This window comes from Notamacropus eugenii, chromosome 3, assembly GCF_028372415.1.
Source record: "Notamacropus eugenii isolate mMacEug1 chromosome 3, mMacEug1.pri_v2, whole genome shotgun sequence".
Classification (NCBI taxonomy): domain Eukaryota; kingdom Metazoa; phylum Chordata; class Mammalia; order Diprotodontia; family Macropodidae; genus Notamacropus; species Notamacropus eugenii.
In genome coordinates, this window is record NC_092874.1 from 141,220,011 (window position 1) to 141,239,896 (window position 19,886).

General features: G+C 37.4%; 1 protein-coding gene across 6 annotated transcripts in view; it reads right to left on the reverse strand.

Moving 5' to 3' along the window:
- LOC140533361 (uncharacterized) overlaps positions 1-19,886 on the reverse strand; it is a 130,700-nt gene that overhangs the window by 23,321 nt on the left and 87,493 nt on the right. For 3 of the 6 annotated variants that reach the window (XM_072653004.1, XM_072653003.1, XM_072653006.1), the window contains exon 9: positions 11,402-11,448. The exons of the other annotated variants lie outside the window; for them this stretch is intronic. In XM_072653004.1, coding sequence (XP_072509105.1) covers positions 11,402-11,448 — 47 coding nt within the window. The remainder of the gene's footprint in view (positions 1-11,401; positions 11,449-19,886) is intronic. 6 annotated transcript variants of the gene reach the window in all.

Sequence of the window (19,886 nt, forward strand, 5' to 3'; positions counted from 1 at the left end):
GACATGACTTGAACTTGATTGACTTCTCTGGAGCCCAATTGTATGTTTATCAGCTAATTGGCATACTTGTGTGGGAAGTAAGAAAGTTTTGTTGTCCACATTCCTAGGTGATAGGGGTTGTAACCTAGCATGGACAGGTTAGAGGTCAGAAACTAATGTGCGGGCCCAAGGAGCTGTGTGAGGAAGGGCCTATCAGAGAAGAACATGAAGTCACATGGTCAGGGGACAGTATCGAGGGAGATCCAAAGTTCAGAATTCTATAAGGGTCCTGCCTCATCCTGACCTGGTTGTAGTCCTTCCAGTGGCCATGCTGGAAGCTATCCATTCCTTCAGGGGAAGGAACATAGGCCTTCCCTACTCTGAACTCCACTTCAAATAAATTTTTCTTGATGCCTTTTTTGGGGGTCAAGTTCATCTCTAACACTTGGCATACCACTTACTGAACTTTTTCCATGTAAACTTTAGCACCTTCTCTGTTAGGCTGTGAGTTCCCCAGAAGACCTCTGCCCACTATATAGCCTGACCATAAATTTTTTGCCACTTGACTGGAAGACTACTTGAGTCCATGAATTCTTTCCAGACAACTCTGCCCTGTATCTCAGTATTTTGGAGTCCCTGTACCTTCAACCACATCAGAAGGAAATGAGGGATCCTAAAAGGCAGAGATTAGTGTGTTTCTGATGGTGACTGAGATAATACGATTCAGTTCTTTTGCTTTCTGATAATCTAAGAAAATACAGAGATACAGCCTGGAGTATAGTTTGATCTTGTTATTTATTTGTTTTTTCTTAAGGACAGTAAATGTCTATCAGGTTGCCTTTTGCAAATATCAGATATCTAAAGTAAGCCTTTGAAAATAGGCCTTGGAGCTGTATTGATTAATAATTGAATTGCCTAACCAGGATGAGGTGCATTCAGTTGGCTGAAGTGAAAGATGTAGGTATATTCACCAAGTGTAAGAGGCAAAGCTCATTCTGTTGTAAAAGTTCAAGTGTAGCAAGACATCAAGGTGTAGAAAATCTGTTTCCCTCCAGAAAGGTGGGATTTGTATTTTCACCTTACCAGAAGCCCAACTTTCTTCAGAACAGGCTTTGGGAACAGTGGGGGCAGGGGATTGGCCACAGGATGAACTTAAAATCAACAAACAAAATTCTCCCTTCCCTCCTCCAAAAAAAAGCTTTTGATCTTCTCAAGCACTAGAGCAATGGTATTTTTTCCTTCTCTGATTTCTAGGCTCTTTCCTCTCACAAAGAAAACACCAAAGTGAGTCCTTACATGAAAAAAGAAAAGGTTTTTCTTAATCACTTTTGTTTTTTATACCCCCTTCATTTCCAAATGTATCCTTCCCTATTCTACCTAGATTTCCTTTGTAACTAGTTTTAAAAAATTAAATGAAATCAAGCATGCCAGGGCCTCCACTGACATGCACACTATCACATAATGCCCCACCTCTACGATAAAGGGAAAGGATCCTGACATTTTTAGGCAAAACCAAAACTAATCATTGAAGCTGAACTGGTTTATCTTGCTATAAACAATTTAAAGACCAATGAGACTGAGATGTAAGAGCTGAGGCAGCCCTTGTTCTATAGTTCAAAGAAGATTCTTCTCTAAGTAATTTAATTTTTCCTTCTTTCTGAACTGTTTAACTTTTACAAATGTACAAAGCTATAGAAATACCTAGACACATCTGTAACTACAAAAGTCAATCCTCAATGGCAGAGAGCAAAGTCTCACACCAAAGGGGAGAGAGTCCCATATCAATGGGTTACACATATATGCATTTAATTTTCTAAAAATAAATTTTTTGATGCATTTTGTTTTGCCACAACAGATACTTCTCAGTAAAGAATACTTCAATGCTTTTATCTGATCACTGAAACAGAGAAGTCATTGAGGGCACATCTCTGTTAATCACCAAATATTTTTCAAGTGCCTGCATATGTGATCTCAGTGAATTAGTTGTTTCTTCCAAAGATGCAGATTACAGCCCAAATGTATCTCCCCATCCATATCCTTCCATAAATTTGTCAGGGGGAGCACACCTAGCATGCTAGAGGCTTTTCTGGCTTTCTCCCAACAGCCTGAAGATACCACTAGAGCACTTGGGCTCTCAGTCAGTCAACAACATTAAAAAATGCCTACTATGAGCCAGATGCTATGCTTGTCCTTCATTCTCAAAGAGGACCATGGCATCAGGAAGGTGATGCCGTGCTTTGCAAATGGATTGGATTTAAATGAGGGAGGGAGGGTTGTGCAAAGTCACCATCCTCATTTTCTCCTCTGGAGCCATCTAGGTCCAGGCAAGATATAGATCAGGACATTTGGAGAGGACCCTGGATGCAGTGGGAAACCTTGGCCTTTTTAAACTAAGGTCTTTTCTAGGTTTCTGTTTGACTGAGGTGACAACCATTCAGTGATTAAGGCTATGTAAAGGAGGCAAAAGCAGGCAAAGCACAACCCTTGCCCTCAAAGGAAACACAATCAAACGGGGGAGGCAAAAAGCAAGCAAACATATACAACAAGCTATATACAGGATAAATGGGAAATAATTAAAAGAAGGGAAGGCCCCAGAAGGAGTTGGGAAAGGCTTCCTGTAGAAGATGGAATTTTAGTTGGGACTTAAAGGAAGTTAGGAAAGAGAGCATTCCAGGCTTGGGAGACAGCCAGAGAAAATGCCCAGAGCTGAGAAATGGAGGATCTTACTACCATTTTTTATTCCATGTATATTCTATTTATTCTATCCTCATTTTGAATACTTTGGACATCATAACACTCAAAAATTCTAACTTGACCATGTCTTTGTGTGTGTGTGTGTGTGTGTGTGTGTGTGTGTGTGCATAAGGATCATTTTCCTCTTTCTTTGATCTCTTTGGGGGTATAGACCTAGTGGCTGTACCACTCAGTTGAAGAGTACGTACAGTTTAGTTATTTGGAAGGCATAATTCCAAATTACTTTCCAGAGTGACTTGGACCAGTTCAGAGTTCTACCAACAATCCATTCATGTACCTTTTTTCTAACAGCCCCTCTAATATTTATTTCCTTTTTTGTGTAACCTTTGTCAATCAGATGAGTGCACATTTCTTTAATCCTTAGTAATTTGGAACTTTTTTCCCCCTAAGGTTGCTGACAACTTAGTTTTGTTCCTTTGAGAACTGTCTATTCCTTTGATGACTTTTTTCTCCATATTCATCTATCCATTCTACTTCCCTTCAGCACCTGACCACATTCTTATCTTGAATATTCTCTCCTCTTTGGATTTTGTTACACTGCTGCCTTCTGGCTGTCGTCAAAGTAACTGTCATCATTTTCTCAGTCTCCTTTCTGGGTCAGTTATATCATCCATACAAGGTTGATTCAGGCATTCCCTCAAGGCCCTATCCTATACCTTCTTTTTTTTCCCTTTATTTTCTCTATTTGTGTATGTCTTTCTGTCTGTAACACATAAACACACACACATCTCATTAGCTCCCATAGGTTTAATTATCAGCACCATGCACAGGATTCCCAGTCTACACGTACAAGTGTTTCTCCTCAACTCTAGCTCTGTTATCCTGTAAGCATCTCAAATTCAACATGTCCAAAAGAGAACTCATTATTTCCCTTCCTAAGCCCACCTCCCTATTCCAGTCACCCAAGTCTATAACCTCACAATCAGTCTCCATTTCCACCCTCATCCCACATGTCTAATCTGCTGCCAAGTTTTGTTGGTATTATACCTGCAACTTTCCTCATTTATCCCCTTCTCTGTGGACACAGATGCTACCTTAGTCTAGGATCTCATTACATCTCTCCTGGAGTAATGAAATAAATAGCCTCCAAACTGATCTCCCTGACTCAGGTCTCTGCCCATCTTCAATCTATACTCCAAACAACTGATAAAGCACAGGTCTAGCCATCACTCTCCTCTTTCATAAACTCCAGTGGCTACATATTACCCATAGGAGCAAATAAAAACTGCTTTTAAAAAATCTTTCTAACCTGGCCATGACCTATCTTTCCAGGCTTTGTGCCCACAACTGTCAACCACATCCTCCACATTCCAATTAGACTGGGCTTCTTGCTTTTGTTCATACTCAGCATTCGTTTACTTTCTCCAGGCTTTTATACAGAGGAAACTCTGTGTCTTGAATATATTCTTATTCCCTCTTGTTCATTTAAATCCTTAGTTCCTTTCAAATCTCTGAATGTCGCCTCCTGAATGAGGACTTTCTTCATTCCCCCCCACCCCATGCAAATGCCTTACACAGATTCCCTTGGATTTTTTTGTAAAGCTATATGTGTGTTATATTCACATACATTATATATCTATGTGGATGAAGATATAGACATATATCCATGTCTTTGCCATTGGACTTGAGAGCGGAGAACTGGGAATTACAGTTTCCCCAGTGCCCAGGACAGTGGCTAGCATATAATGCATACTTAATAACTGTTTGTTATTAATAGTCTAGTTCAAGCTTCCTCCATAAAGTTGCTATCTCCCTACCTTATTTCCCCAACAGAAAGTAATGTCTCCTAAGATTTTCCCCAAACATCTTAACCTAGATCTCTCCCCCCCATATCCTGTCTTGTATCATATTTATTTTTGCATTTATTATATTCTGCCCTTCTTTATTGTTGTTCAGTTGTTTCAGGAAGGTCTGACTCTTTGTGACCCCATTGGGAGTTTTCTTAGCAAAGACACTGGAATGGTTTGCCATTTCCTTCTCCAGTTCATTTTGTAGATGAGGAAACTGAGGCAAACAGAGTGAAATGAATTGCCCAGGATCACACAGTCAGTAAGTGTCTGAGGGCAGATTTGAACTCAGGAAGATGAGTCTTCCTCACTCTGGGCCTGGTCCTCTATCCACTCACTGTACTACTTAACTGGCCCCCCAACAAAGACAAGAATTGTCAATCCCCTAGCATTTACTAAATACCTACTATGTTCTAGGCACTGTGCTAAGGGCCGGAGATATAAGAAAGGCCCAAGATAGTCCCTGCTCCCAAGGGGCCCCTGTTGGAATGGGGCAAACATCAGGCAAATAGTTATGTAAAAAACAAGATATATACAGGATAAAATGAGGATAACCAACAGAGGGAAGGGCTATTAGCTTTGAGCAGGAAATAGAGAAGGTGGAACTTTAGCTGAAGCATGTGAAGGAGGTGAGAAAATCCAGGAGATAGAGATGAGAGAGAGAATTCCAGGCTTGGGCAGCCAATGAAAATGCTCATAGATGAAGTGTGTTGGTCAAGGAACATCAAGGAGACCAGTGTTGTTGCCAGATCAAAGAGTACATGGCCAGAATGGGGGTAGAAGGGAGTGAGGGGTTCAGTGATGGCAGGGAGGGGCCAGATTATGAAGGGATTTAAAAGTCATATAGGTGATTTTATTTTTGATTCTGGAAACAACAAGGAATCAGTGGAATTGATTGAATAGGGAAGGCACAAGTTTAGACACGCACGTTGGGAAGATCAATGGTGTCATTTTTCTTTGTATTGTACCTACCTTATGCCTGACACATAGTAAGCACTTAATGTTTATTGAATTAAATTGTACACTAAAGAAAGACCCAACCAACTGCAAAATATGAACCTTTTGAGGTCACATCCATATGATTGCCACATAATGGGAAACAATGATTCAACCAGTTCAATTTGCTACGTCCCAAGTGGCCATCTCTAATACGTTGTAATGAATCAGACTTTAAATACATCTTATCCTGCCATGATTTTTATAGATGCTGCCCAAGTTCTGTGTTTAAGAAGAAGAATGAGAAGAAGGAGTTCATATCTTGGGTGGTCAGTTGTTATTTTGTTTTCCCTTCTAGAATCATTCAAGTTACAAGCTGTGGGAAAGAGACCCTTAAAACAAGGGCACCAAGCTCAGCCTATGCTCTAGTATACTGCTGTGACACTAGAAACAAGGTTTTATGGTGAAAAGTCCTCTTTATATACTGTCCCATGTTGTCATCACAAAATATGGGTTTCAGCTTTCTTCATGACCTTCCCTTTAATTCAGCTTGAAATGAACACTCACTTCTACTTGAAAGTGATGTTTTCATTTCTGAAATGATTTATATTAGAAGACAGTGTAATTACATTGGAAGGCATTCTAATTTACACATTTATTTCCAGCCAAGAGCAGTGCAGTGTGAGTTGTATTTCTAAATAAAATCTAATTTATGCCAAAGCACATCAAACCTGCTAATCAATTCTCCCGTAACTACTACCCAGTAAGAACCTGGTATTGGCTATGATTCTTCCAACAGGATGGTTATCTTCTAGCCATATTGCTTTTAAATGGCATCCAATCTATTTTTATGCTTTTCCAAAATATGAGTGCTATAATATCTATTTACAACAAATATGTTAACTCTCTTGACCATGATGGGGAAAATCAGTATATTGCTTGAACTATTTCCCTTCAGGTCATTTATACTGAGTTAAATTCAATTTAATTTCCCAAACTTTTCTAATCTCCTTTGACACAATAATACTCTTTCATTTCTTGTATGTTTTCATATGATCTCATATAATGCAGAAATATCTGTGACACTCCTCCCCCCATATTATTAGATAGTTAAGGGAAATAATTACTACTACAGAAGACAAAACATTAACAGGCTGTCTTTCACGGAAAATCCATTTCATGCAAAAGATGGGAAAGTTACCAGAAAAACATAAACCACCCCATTAACTTTATGCCCATTACCATCCAGGATTGACTTTTAATGCTTATGTTCATCATTTATAAACATCAAACATTTGTTATGTAATTTTAATTTGTTTCCTCAGTTGATTTAGCAATAGGAAAATTTCCCCTGTCCCAGCTCTATCAAGCATCTCAAAGAAAAATTTAACATTTAATCTTTGATATCCAATGGGTTTCTGATCTCACTAATGTGTGTAAGTGTAACATAATCCATCCAGGCGTTCCGATCCTGTGACTTCCCCTTCTCTGGAAGCACCTAGGTGGTTCAGTGAATAGAGCACTGGGCCTGATTTCTGGAAGATCTGAGTTCAAATCTGGTCTCAGACACTTAGTAGCTATGTGATCCCTGGGAAAATCACTCCAGTATCTTTGCAAGAAAACTCCATGGACAGTACTGGCACATATGGTTCACAGGACCACAAAAAGTTACACACAAAAGAACAACAATAATCCCTTCCTCTAAATCTCTTACCATTATCCTATTAATAACTGAGCATGTTAGTTTCTCATTGGTTATCCTTCACTTCTATTCTAGTCTACCTTCTTTTCTGGTCATGCTATTTCTCTGATGGCATCCTTAACTGGGTTTCTCCTGACAATTCCTCATTTAGAATGGGTTGCCCACCATACAGAAACAAAAAAAAGTCCCACAGAGGAGAAAAAGAAAGCTTTATTTTTCGTTTGTGATATATATGACTGAGTATCATATGTCAAAGGAACAACTATAATTTGGCACTGATACTTGAAATGAATTAGAAATATGCCAACCTATCATGAATCAGAAAATCAGAGACAGTCCATTTTCTCTTGCTGTATTTCAGCGGACCCTTTCAGTCAAAGATTTCAAATGTAACATGAGGCATGACTGGTGGGACTGGGGGGATGGGGATTTGGGCAATGGCACTGCAATACATTTACTGCTCATCTAGAGATGGAAGATTGGAAAACTGCCCCATGTCAGAGAAAAGCAAGATTGGAGTGAACCAAGGTGGCTCATTAACCAAAGTGGAATATAGAAGCTCCTGTTCAGGAGACTAAAGAGAAAGTGTCATTTCAATGACTCTCCCTCCTCTCCCCCCAGCTCAGCAATAGCTATTTTAGGAAACATAAGCTCCCTGAAGGCAGAGATGGTAGGGCACTCTAATTAGGGTTTTCTAAGTAAACTATCACGCTTGAAACCAAACTGGGAAGATAAACCATATTCTTACTGAAAGTAGAACAAGCAAGTTAAGAACTAAACATAGTCGAGTTGGGGATGCTTTTGAACTAGCCATCAAAACAAAATTATTGATTCATCTAGTGAAATTTAGCTTTTAAGAACTGGAAGATTTGGATGAGATTTGAGAACCTACCAGTGTCAGTCAACCAACCAACCAATCAATCCATCAAGGATCATTTGTTAACTGCCTACCATGAAGTTCTCCCTTAGAAGTGAACTATGTTAGCATAAACTAGGATTGGGGGAGTTGCCTCCATCTGTATTCAGACACCATCAGTTCTTTCTCTGGAAGATGATAGCATGCTTCATCATGAGTCCTTTGTTTCCCTATTCCTTCTAAGATCAAATACAAAGTCTCCAACATGGCATTTAAAGTTTTCCACAGTATGACTCCAATTCAGTTCAATATAGTTTTTAAGGGCGTAGTCTATGAACTCAATCTCATGCACTCTATATTCCAGTAAAATTAAACGATCTATTCCCTTGTCTCAGTATTCCATCTTCCATTTCAGGAGAGTCACATAAACTATTTTCCACATCTAGAATGCACTCGCTCCTTGCCTTTGGCTCCTTGAATCTCTATTTTCCTTCCTTTCTTTTCTTCCTTGTTTTTCCTCCTTTTTCCTTCCCTTTCTCCCCTCCTTTCTTTGTATCCCCAGAAATTAGCACAATTTCTGGTACATAGCAAATGGGGAAGAGGGAAAGGGAACAAATATTTATTAAGTGTCTACTATGTGCTAGGCACTGTTCTAAACATACAAATATTCTCCCGTTTGAAACTCACAAAGGCTCTGAGAATTAAATGCTATTATATCCCCCATTTTACAGTTGAGAAACTGAGGCAGAGAGCAATTAAGTGACTTACCGAGGGTCACACAGTTAGTGACTGAAAGTAGATTTGAACTCAGGTCTCCATGCCCACACTCAATCCTTTTTACCACCTACCCGATTAATATATGTTTCTTGACTGATTTGACATGTCTTGTCCATAGTAAGTGCTTAATATATACTTTCCCACCCCTCCATTCATCCATTCACTCACTCATTCATTCAATTTTAAAAATTATTTTGACCAAAGTAGTGAAAGCCAAAGCTTTATTTTAATTATTTTCTTAATGAGTCTGCTAATTTCTTTAGTCTGTTTTGCTTTTTTGGTCATATTCATTTACATATCTTCTGTTCCACTAGCAAACTTATTTTACAAATGTAACCTCTGTTCTAGAAGTAAAGCTCTAAGCTTACACAGATCCCTGGTAAGTTCCCACAGAGAAAGGAAAACGGTCACCCTAAGCTCCTATGCAAAGCATTTAGACAAAAAAATAATCATGTATAGGACAGTTTTTGTTTTGTGTCTCTTTGTGTGACTGTGTGAACCATAGCATGCCAGTACTGTCCAGTATTGTCCATGACAGTACAGTTTCCTTGGCAAAGATACAGGAGTGGTTTGCCATTTCCTTCTCCATTGGACTAAGGCAAATAAAGGTTAAGTGACTTGCCCAGGGTCACCGAGTTTTTCCATTGCACCCTCGAGCTGCCTCCATTGTTTTAACTCAACAACGACAACAACAATCAAGCGGTCTTCTACACAAGCCCATAAATAATAAATAAAACTCTTTCCATCTCCAGTGGGTTTCTGCCTCCAGTGATCTAGATTGTAAAGTCCCCTCCCCTTCTTCCCCCCCCCCCCCCCCCAAGTAAAATGTAAGCCCCTGGAGAGCAGGCCCTTGTTTTCACTTTAGTATTTGCATCTCCAGTGTCTAGCACATTATCTGACACATACTAAGCACTGATTAAATGCCTGTTAAATTGAATAAAATTAAATTATGACCTAAAGTGACATATGACAACAACAACAAAAATCTTATTTCTTTCTTCCTTTGGAATGTTCAAATATTAACTGCTGATAGTTAATAATGATAGCAAGATGTTAATCTACAGCAACAGAGTATATTGTGAAGAGAAAGTATCAGTTTAAATCAAACAAGATATTGTATATTGTATAAAATATTGTGAAGAGAAAATATCCTTTTGTTCCTAAACAATTCTGTAGTAAACTGTTTATTTTCACTATTGCTCCATTATTCTTTTAACACCTCCTCCCTGACTAGGACATAGTACCTTGCACCATTTTATTACTCTGTAGCTTTTCAGGGAATCTGATATAGGGATCTCATCTGGGTCTAAATTTAAGGGCACTACCCACATCTCCGATTTTCTTCTTTATCAAAATTTAACTCTTCTACCACAATTTGTTTAGTCATTCTCCAATCAACGGGCATTAACTTTGTTTGCTACCGCAAAATAGCTTCCTTCAGCTATGCGCATAATAATGGAATATTACCGTGCTGTAAGAAATGACAGATGTGATAAATAAATACAAATAAGCATGGACTTATACGAACTGATGAGGTCAAATAAGCAGAGCCAATAACTGTTGTTCATTCTTCTTCTTCCAAGAGGACCACTGACACCATGATGTGATGGATGATGTCTTGACTTAAGGGTGAATTGGATTTAAGTAAGGCAGAGCTTTACAAAGTCATCAGCCTTACTCTGTCTTCCAGAGCCATCAAAGTCCAGTGGCAGGACAAAGGTCAAGATGACTGGTGACAGTCCAGTAGTGGGTGACCTCGGCATCTTTGATGTCTGACCAAGCTCTAACCATGTCTGACCAGGTCTACAGGGCTTGCTTCAAGCTGCTGGAACAGACTGTCTTTATCCACCCATTCCACCAGGGTGAAGTCTTCATTTACTTGGGAGAGACAGCCCCCAAACTCACCTAAGGTTTGAGGTTTGTTGGTTACCCTCTAGCTATAATGATACAAATGCAAAGAACAGCAACCACACAACTGAAACAAAGGACTGCAGAATTACAAAGAACCAACCAAGGGATGCAAAAGAGATAAAAGAAGACATCTCTTCCCTGCTCCTTAGCAGAGGTGGAAGCTCCACAGGGAAGGAACAGTGAATGTATTTTCAGACTTTTTTTGATGTATTTGATCAGTTTTTTCTCTACTTCCTCCTCTTCTTTATTTTTCCCCTTAAAAATATTCTTTGTTATATGGGATAACTCTTTGGGAGTGGGAAGGAGAGATACTGGAAGAAACTGAGGAGATATAAAAACAAAAGACGCCAATAAAAATTTATCTTTAAAAAAATTCTCCTTTGTCCAGTTTCCTTAGGCTATTGGTGGTTGATTGGTTAGCTAATGTAAAGTGCTAATATTTACTAAATCATTTGTAGTAGGGCTCCTCTTTTTTCCTCTGGGCTCATTCTCTCTATTTGTCTCCGTGTTACCAAGTTGAGTCCCCAGAGAGCTGACCGCTGTTACTCCCAGCATTTAGAGGTCATCTTGTGGGTTGTTACTCCTAACATTAGCCTGCTTCCCAGGCAAGACTTGTGTGCTTCCAATTAGTACCAGTAAATCTATTAACTCTTAACAAAGGCTCTTGGTCAAAAGGGAGAGAAAGAATATAATACTTACAAAATATTCCATCCACAAACTTGGGGTGCACTCTCCCTCAAATATACCTGGTATTCATAAAAACAGGGAATATACACTTAACCTGACATAGTAATGAAGCAACTTACAACCCTAGAATTTTGGTCTTTGATGTACTTTTCCTTTTTCTGGGATTGTCCTCATACAGTTCAGTAAAGGTCATGGTGCCTCTTGGGACAGGAATCTCTGCAGCTAAGGTAGGCTGCTCTACTCCTCTACTTGGCCAGGTGTCTCTGCTGCTAGGATAATACAGTGCTCTTTTCAGAACAGACAGGATTCCTTAGCTAGGAATTCACCAAAGGTCCTTTGGATGGTTTCTAAGAGGTTTTCACATCGTGGGCATGTGGTAGCAATAGAGAGTAATATAACTTCTTTTACCAAGCAACTCCTCTAGGATATAGCTAACCTTTCCTTCCACTAAGTTTCAAGTACTTTTCTTTGATTAATCTTCCTATTTCAGGATTGGATTTCTTGAATTAGAGATCTTATTTTAACTTACTGTGATCAAACTATATATTTACCAGATCCTCATCTTCTTAGGCCAGGTCTCAACCAGAAAAAAACAACACCCATTTATCTAACAATAACAAAAAAAGGTTTGGGGTTCAGGGCTCCCCAGTTTTTAACTCTAAAGTTCTGCAGTTGGTTTTATGCAGATGAGCATCTGGGAAACAAGGCAGTGAGGCAGTCTGCCTAGTGCATTGTCTCTGTAGGCTGTATTTTTAGTCTTTTCTTATATGCAAGTCTCACATTTGTCTTTATCTCTTTCAATTAGCAAAATTGCCAAAATCTGAAAGAGGCACAGCTTACATATTAATAGCTGATAATCTGTTACTTCTTTCAAATACCACTTATATTTTAACAAATAGGGCATAAATCATTCCCAGGAAGGGACAGTATGGGTATTTAGGCATCATAACAGGCTTTATTATTTATATAACTATTCCGAAGAGATTTTATTTTTGACTAATGAATTTTTGGTGTCCCTCAAATCACATTGTCTTGTCCATTTGGACATAGAATTTGGCCTATTTGCAAAAGGAGGCCAAAGGAGGAGAGAGGGCCAGATTTGGGTCAGAATATGGGTTCTTTGGGTCCCTATTTCTTTATCTATGAGAGAAAGAGATTGAACTAGATGAGTTCTGAGATCTCTTCCAAATCTGTTATTTATTTTCTAGAAAAAGGCAAAAAAGGACATGCTTGGATATATCCCTACTTCTGTAGCTAAATGTGGCTATGTTTATTTCTGACAACAAAATTACACAATACATCAAATAATTTTTAAAAAGCCATTCCCAAGAGATGCACATAATTAAGTTTTAATTCAAAACTAGCTTGGGAGCAAGTACTCTCTTGTCCACCAATTAACTTCTTTCAAAATCATAGATAATGTACTATTGAAGGAACTAGAGAAATGTATGTTGTTTGACTACTTATTTTTTTGGATAAAAGTCTGTGTGATAGGTCCTGAAAAGGAGCAATCTGTTCTAATTATCTGTAAATCTGAGTTCTTGGGGCAGCTAGGTGGCATAGTAGATGGAGTGCTGGGCCAGAAGTCAGAAAGATTCAAATTCGGCCCCGGAAACTAGCTATGTGGCCTGGGCAAATTACTTAACCCTGTTTGCTTTGGATTCCTCATCTGTAAAATGAGCTGGAAAAAGAATTGACAAGCCATTCCAGTATCTTTGCTCTCAGCAAACCCCAAATGGGGTCATGTCTGACTCAAATGACTCAACAACAATTCTGACTTCTGAATTACATGAGCAACATGATGGCAAACTAAATATTTTCTTTCCAATCCCCATTATCTCTCAAACCTCTTCAGAACCAAAATTGTGTGCCAATGATAAATCAGTTTCAGCTGTTTCCATATCTAGGACACCCTTCTACCTCCCCCTGCCTCCCCCTGCCCCCAAGCAAGTCTACATTAGAAGAACCAAGGACATGACACAGGTTTATATCAAAACCCAATCCTGCACCCAGGCCACTCTCCCTCTTTCCAGTGCCATGGATATCCTTGCTCTAAGCTGCAGAAGTTTGCTGAGACCTTGATAGCCAGATTGGCCACAACCCTTTAGGGGCAAAATCCTGCTGGGGGCTACAATCTAGAAGCACTAGTACTGAAAAGCTTTAAAGTGCTGGTGTGGGGTCAGGAGCAACAGAGAAAGTAGGAAAGGTTACGAGGACAAGACACCATGCATGTTGGGGGTGGGGAGTGGGCTATGCAGGACTCTGCCAAGGCTTAGGGAAAGAGGACTGTATCCACCTGGGTTTAGTTCTAACTACCCAAAAGTCAGCTGGAGCAGAAACCTAGGTTGGTGAAGTGTGAACTGCCCAGTGTGAAAGGAGGCTGAGATTTTTTGAGATCGAGTCCACGAGGAATACACAATCAGAAGGGAAGGAATCAGGAAGTGAGTAATAAGTAAAATAAGGAGAGAGTGAACATAAGGGGAAGAAAGATTTAAAGTAACAAAGATTTCAGAAGGAAGAAATCTCAAAGACCTTGAACATAAACAGATAAATCAAAGGGAAAAATAGTAACAACAGAAGAAAATATGACCTCCAGATCTCATAAATTAGTTCAGGCATCAATGAATACATACTACAAAATTAAGGAAAACAATTCAACACTAGATGAGAGAGAGGATTCGATTGAATTTGAGGAGAATGTGGAAATCAAGACACACTCTTCCTATTCAAAAGAGAAATGAGAGAGCAGAATTTGTGTTCTGCTGCAAAAATCATGAGCAGAAAAGAAAAACTTGAATCTGGAGTGGCAAGCCTTACCAAAGAAACAGAAAGAGAGAACAATAGATTAAAAATGAAAATACACAGAAGTGAAAAACAACCTAGAAGAGGAGAAGCAAAACACAAGAATGTTTTATATATTACATATATATATGTGTGTGTGTGTGTGTATGTGTGTGTATGTATATGTGTGTATGTTCACTAGAGGCAAGCAAAGATAAGATGTATAGAGGCAACCCAATGATCATATGTCTCCCAGAAGAACATGGAAGGACAAAAAATCTTAACACCACAATGAAGGAAATAATACAAAAGAACTATGAAGAACTTCTGAACATAGAAAATGAAATTCCAATCAAAAGAATTCAGAGATCACCTCTAGAAAAACACCCAAAGCTTCAAACTACAAGAAACATAGTGGTTAGATTTAACAGTTCAGTTCAGATATAAGTTATTCAAGAAAGACCGTCAAATACAAAGGAGGGAAATTTGAATAAACCAAGATTATTCTGCTTCCACTAGAAAAAGGAGGAGGGAATAGAATATGTTCTGAAGAGCATTAGAGCTTAGGACACAGATGAGGGTGACCTATTCAGCAAAGCTGAGTCTAACTATGCAGGAAAATGGATGGAAATTCAATAAAAAAGAAGAATCTGAACCATTTTAGAAAGAAAATCAGAACTAAAATATGACTTGCTTCTTCAGCACGTTCAGCAACAGAATTGCAAAAGCAAATAACAATGGCAACAGAGGAACAATAGAAAAACCAGTAAGTGACTTCTTTCCAAAGGTACACAAAGAGAAGGCTGAAATCTGATAGAGGTAACAGAGAAGAGGCAGATGGGAGCATAATGGTCAGAACCTGGTGATGCTGCCTACAAGTGAATGTTCCTTTTGTGAGACTACATTACAACATAAGAAGATATATGAAAGGAGGGACAGGGAGCAAGGAGGCAGAGGGGAATAAGTGATGAGCTGAGGTCAAATCAAGGGCCAGCAATGAGGGGAAGGTGACCTCTGTGGTCTTACAAAGTGGAGAACTGGCATGGAGGTGGGTGAGGAGAGGGGAAAGATTGAAAAAAGATTTAGGAAAAGGAAGGAGGCTAGAAAGTGGGAGAGGGTTCCGCTAGTAACTATTCCTATGGGTAAAGGGATATGAGGACCTTCACACTGGATGAAACCTGGGGGAATTTGGTGCCTGAAAAGTCCATTTGTTCTGGGAGGGGGCAATTGGCACCTGGAAGAATGGAAGAGCATGGACACAGGACGATTTCTAGGCAAACATAAGGGGAAAAAAGGTCAACAAGAGAAGGTATAGATCAGTGAGAGGTGGGGGGAAAGGGACCGACCATGTCTCTAATACCTGCAATAATTTGCTTTGTTTTGAAAGTGAGGCACAATAGAAAATAGGGAACCTATAGGGATAATTTAGCCCTACAAGGCAGTGGAAGAAAGCATCTAGAGGGCAGAGTCTAGAATGGATGCTCTGGAAGTTTTGATTATATAAAGAATACAGAGAAAAGACAGACACCAAATGATTATAGGGGCCATGAATAGAATGACAGTCTACAGTATACAGAAAGGAAAGATGGATAATGAAGAGAATGGGAGAAATCATTTTTGGAAAGGTGTGCAAAAAATGAAATAAAAAAACCTAATGATTAGGATTAAGCTGACAGAGAAGAGAAGGAGGAGGAATCTGTATTATGGAAGAGAAAAGAGAAAGAAATATGTAACCAGATAAAAGCAGGAGAGAGGAACAAATAAACAAAACCCTAAAGGGTAAGGGGTAACAAATGAGAAGGGGGGATTAGTGAGGGAGGGAGAGAGAGAGATCCACTGGGAATAGGGCCACCTTAAAAAAAATATTGAAGCAAAGTAACTGAAGGAACATAATGTGTTTATAGAAGAAGAGGAGTAAAATCGTAACTTTATAAAAAAAAACTTTAGAGACAGATGAAGGAAATATAAACCTAAACAACCCAATGAAATGAAAAAGTGACAAACGAAATAGGAAAGCAAAATCCTACAATATGTTGCTTAAAGAAAGAGATTTAAAAAACAAAGACATAAACAAAATAAAACTGGGGGGATGGAAAACAAATGACTACGCATCAAGTAAATCCCCAAAAGCAGGCATTGCAATCTTGCTATCAAAGAAAGCAAAAACAAACATTGGAAAAAGTGACAAGAAAGAATCTATATTATGCTAAAAGGAACCATACACAACACACCAACAGCAGTAATAAAATGACATGCTCCAAATACTTTAGCATCCCAATTTAGAAAGGAAACACTATCTGAGCTTCCAGAAGACATAGACACTAATACAGTAGGGACAAGAAACTTTAATATCTCTATCAGTTTTGAATACATTCTGGGATGCACCTAAAGCAGTCCTCGGGGAGGTGGGGGAGGAGAATCACATCCTTACAATCATATATTAACAAAATAGAGAAATAGAAGATTAGTGATTAATGAACATAAATTTTTAAAAATTAGAAAATTAGCAAATATACCTAAAATAAACAAAAAAGAGATATTAAAATGTAGAGGGGAAGTAGATAAATTATAAGTAAAAAACATACAAATGTTAAATAAAACTGAAACTGCTTCTTTGAAAACACTGATAAAATTGATAAAATCTTAGCCAATCTGGTTAAAAAGAAGAGAGAGGAAATCAAATCAATAAAATAGCAGATGAGCCAGGTGAGATCAGAACAAAACTAGAAGAAATAAAGATAATTCAAAACATATTATGCAGGTATGTGCTATGAAAACTGAGAACACAAAAGAAATAGGATGTCTTCAAAAGCATAAAATGCCCATACTATTAGAAGATCAGATAAAAATCTTAAATAGCCTGCTCTCAGAAAAGGAAATAAATCTAGCTTTAAAAGAACTGCTAAAGGAAAAAAACTTCTGAATCTAGCAGATATATAGGAGAATTCTATCAAACCTTTAAAGAATAATCAATACTTCACAAATTATGCTCAAAAAGATTAAGAAAACCCCCTACCAGAATTTTTTTAGGAAACAGATATACTACAACATAAACCAGTGAAAGATAAACTTGGAAAGAAAACTATAGTCCAATATCATTTTTAGGCTTGGATTAAAAAAATTTAAACATGTTCTCAAAGAGGTTATAGCAATTTTTGCAAGAAACTTTTCATTACAATCAAGTGTGATTTGAACCAATGATTCAAGGATGGCTCAAAATTCAGAAAACAAGCATTATTAATACTATGAAAAACCAAAACATTCAAAACATATGCTCATTTCAATACATGCAGAAAAAAGTCTTTGACAGTGGATGATACTCTTTCATACTATAGGCTTAGAGAGACCTTTTAAAAAAATATCCTAAAAAGCATGTGTCTAAAATCAAAAGCAACCATCCCAAGCAGTGGAGATACAGAACCCTTTCCAATAATATGGAAATGAAGCAAGTATGTTTGCTTTCCCCATTATTATTTGATATAGTTCTGGAAATGCTAACAATATTAATAAGACAAGAGAAAGGAAGTAAAGGAATAATGACAGGTAAAGGTGAAATAAAACTATCCCTATTTGGTGATGATATAATGGTTTACTTGGAAAACCCCAGGGAATCAGCAAAGTTAGTAAATGAGACAATAACTCCAGCAAAGTTTCAATCTGCAAAAATAAATACTCAAAATTCAATAGCATTTCTGTACAATAATTATGAAACACAAGAGGCAATAAGACAAAGGGAAATCCCATTCCAAATAACTACAACATGTGCAAAATATCTGGGAATCAACTCCTAAAGCACACAAAAGACTTGTTTAAGCTTAATTACAAAATACTACTTAAAGAAATAAAGGACCACATAAAACATTGGAAGAATATTCATGTGGCTAGGCCATGCCAACATAATAAAAAATAAAAATACTACCAAAATTAATTTACACTTTTAATATCATATCATATTGCTAAGAAGATACTTTCAGTTCGATAAAACTACAAAATTCATTTAGAAGAACAAAAAGTCTAGAATATCAAGGAAAATGATGTAAAGAAATAAGGACAAAAGGGGAAAAGAACTATCAGAACTCAAACTATATTATAAAGTTATAACTATATTGTAACTAGTTATAACTATATTATATTATATTATTGTTATGTTATAACAGTTATCAAAACCACCTGATACTTCTTAAAGAAAAGAGAGATAAATCAATGAAATAGACTAGACAAGGGAAATTCAGAAAAAAATGAAACTCAATCATCCAGTGTTTGACTAGAAACTGGAAAGCAGTCTGACAGAAATTAGGCTTAGACCAACATCTTATACCTTTACAATATATCCTAAATGAATACATAGCCTTAATATTAAAGATAATACTTTAGAAGAGAAACAGACCCCTTACTCCTCATAGCTATAGATAAAGATGTATTCTCAACCAAGAGAGAGATAATTACAAAATATAAAATAGTTAACTTTCATTCAATGAAACTGTAAAGCTTATGCCTGACCAACATCAAGGCGTCTAGGATAAGAAGCAAAGTACTCTAATGGGAAAAATCTTTACATAAAATTTCTCTGATAAGAGCTTGGTATCCAAGATATATAAAGAATTACTAAATATATAGTAGGCTAATAGCCATTCTTTAATAGATAATGATCAGAGGATATGTACAAACAGTTTTCAGAATGGCAAAGTATCTATAACCACATGAAAAAATCCTCCAGATCATTAATATCATGAGAAATGCAAATCAAAACAGTACTGAGATTTTACCTCATACCTTGCAAATAGGTAAAAATGATAAAAAAAAAAATAGCAACAATGTTAGAGGGGTTGTAGGAAGATTGACACACTAATACATTGTTGGTGGAGCTGTGAAATGGTGCAAGCATTTTGGAATTGTGCAAATAAAGTGGTTAAAGTATCCATATCCTTTGAACTAAAGACTCTGTTATTGAGTTTATACCCCCAAGGAAGCCAACGATAAGAAAACAAAATGCATATCTATTCCAAAATATTTATAGAAGCACTTTTTGTGATAGTTAAGAATTAGAAACGGAATAGATGCTCATTGGCTGGGGAATGGCTAAATTAATTGGGGTACATGAATGTAATGAAATACTACCATGTTGTAAGAAATGATAAGTATGATAAATACAGAGAAGCATGCAAGATCTATGTGAACTGATGCAGAATGAAGAAGGAATAGCCAAGAACATAATATACACAATTCCTACAATAATGTAAATAGAAATAATGACACACCAAAAAAAGCAAAAGTAAATGCAAAAAATTATGAAGATCAAATGGAACTTGAACGAAGAGATAAGAGAAGATACTTCCAATCTACCCTTTAGAGGAGGTGGGAGGTCCACAGGTGTTGCTCTTTATACATATTTTGTATTTTTTCAATGTATTGATCATTTGTATTGACTTTTTTTTCCTTTATAAAAAACTGTTGTATAGGATGGCTTTCAGGAAAGGGTGGGGAAAGAATGCATAGGATACTATGGTGATGTAAAAAACCCCAGAAAATATCAATAAAAACTTACTTTAAAAATCATTTATAATTCTAAACCTTCCAAAAAGTAGGTTTTTCTTATCTCTTTCACAATTAAAAATCAACCAGAAGCCTTAAGAAATAGAAATACAAATATAAAAGTATCATATTACAGATCTGGTATCTAATTGTTCTCTCCTTTTTGTTATTGCAGATACAATGT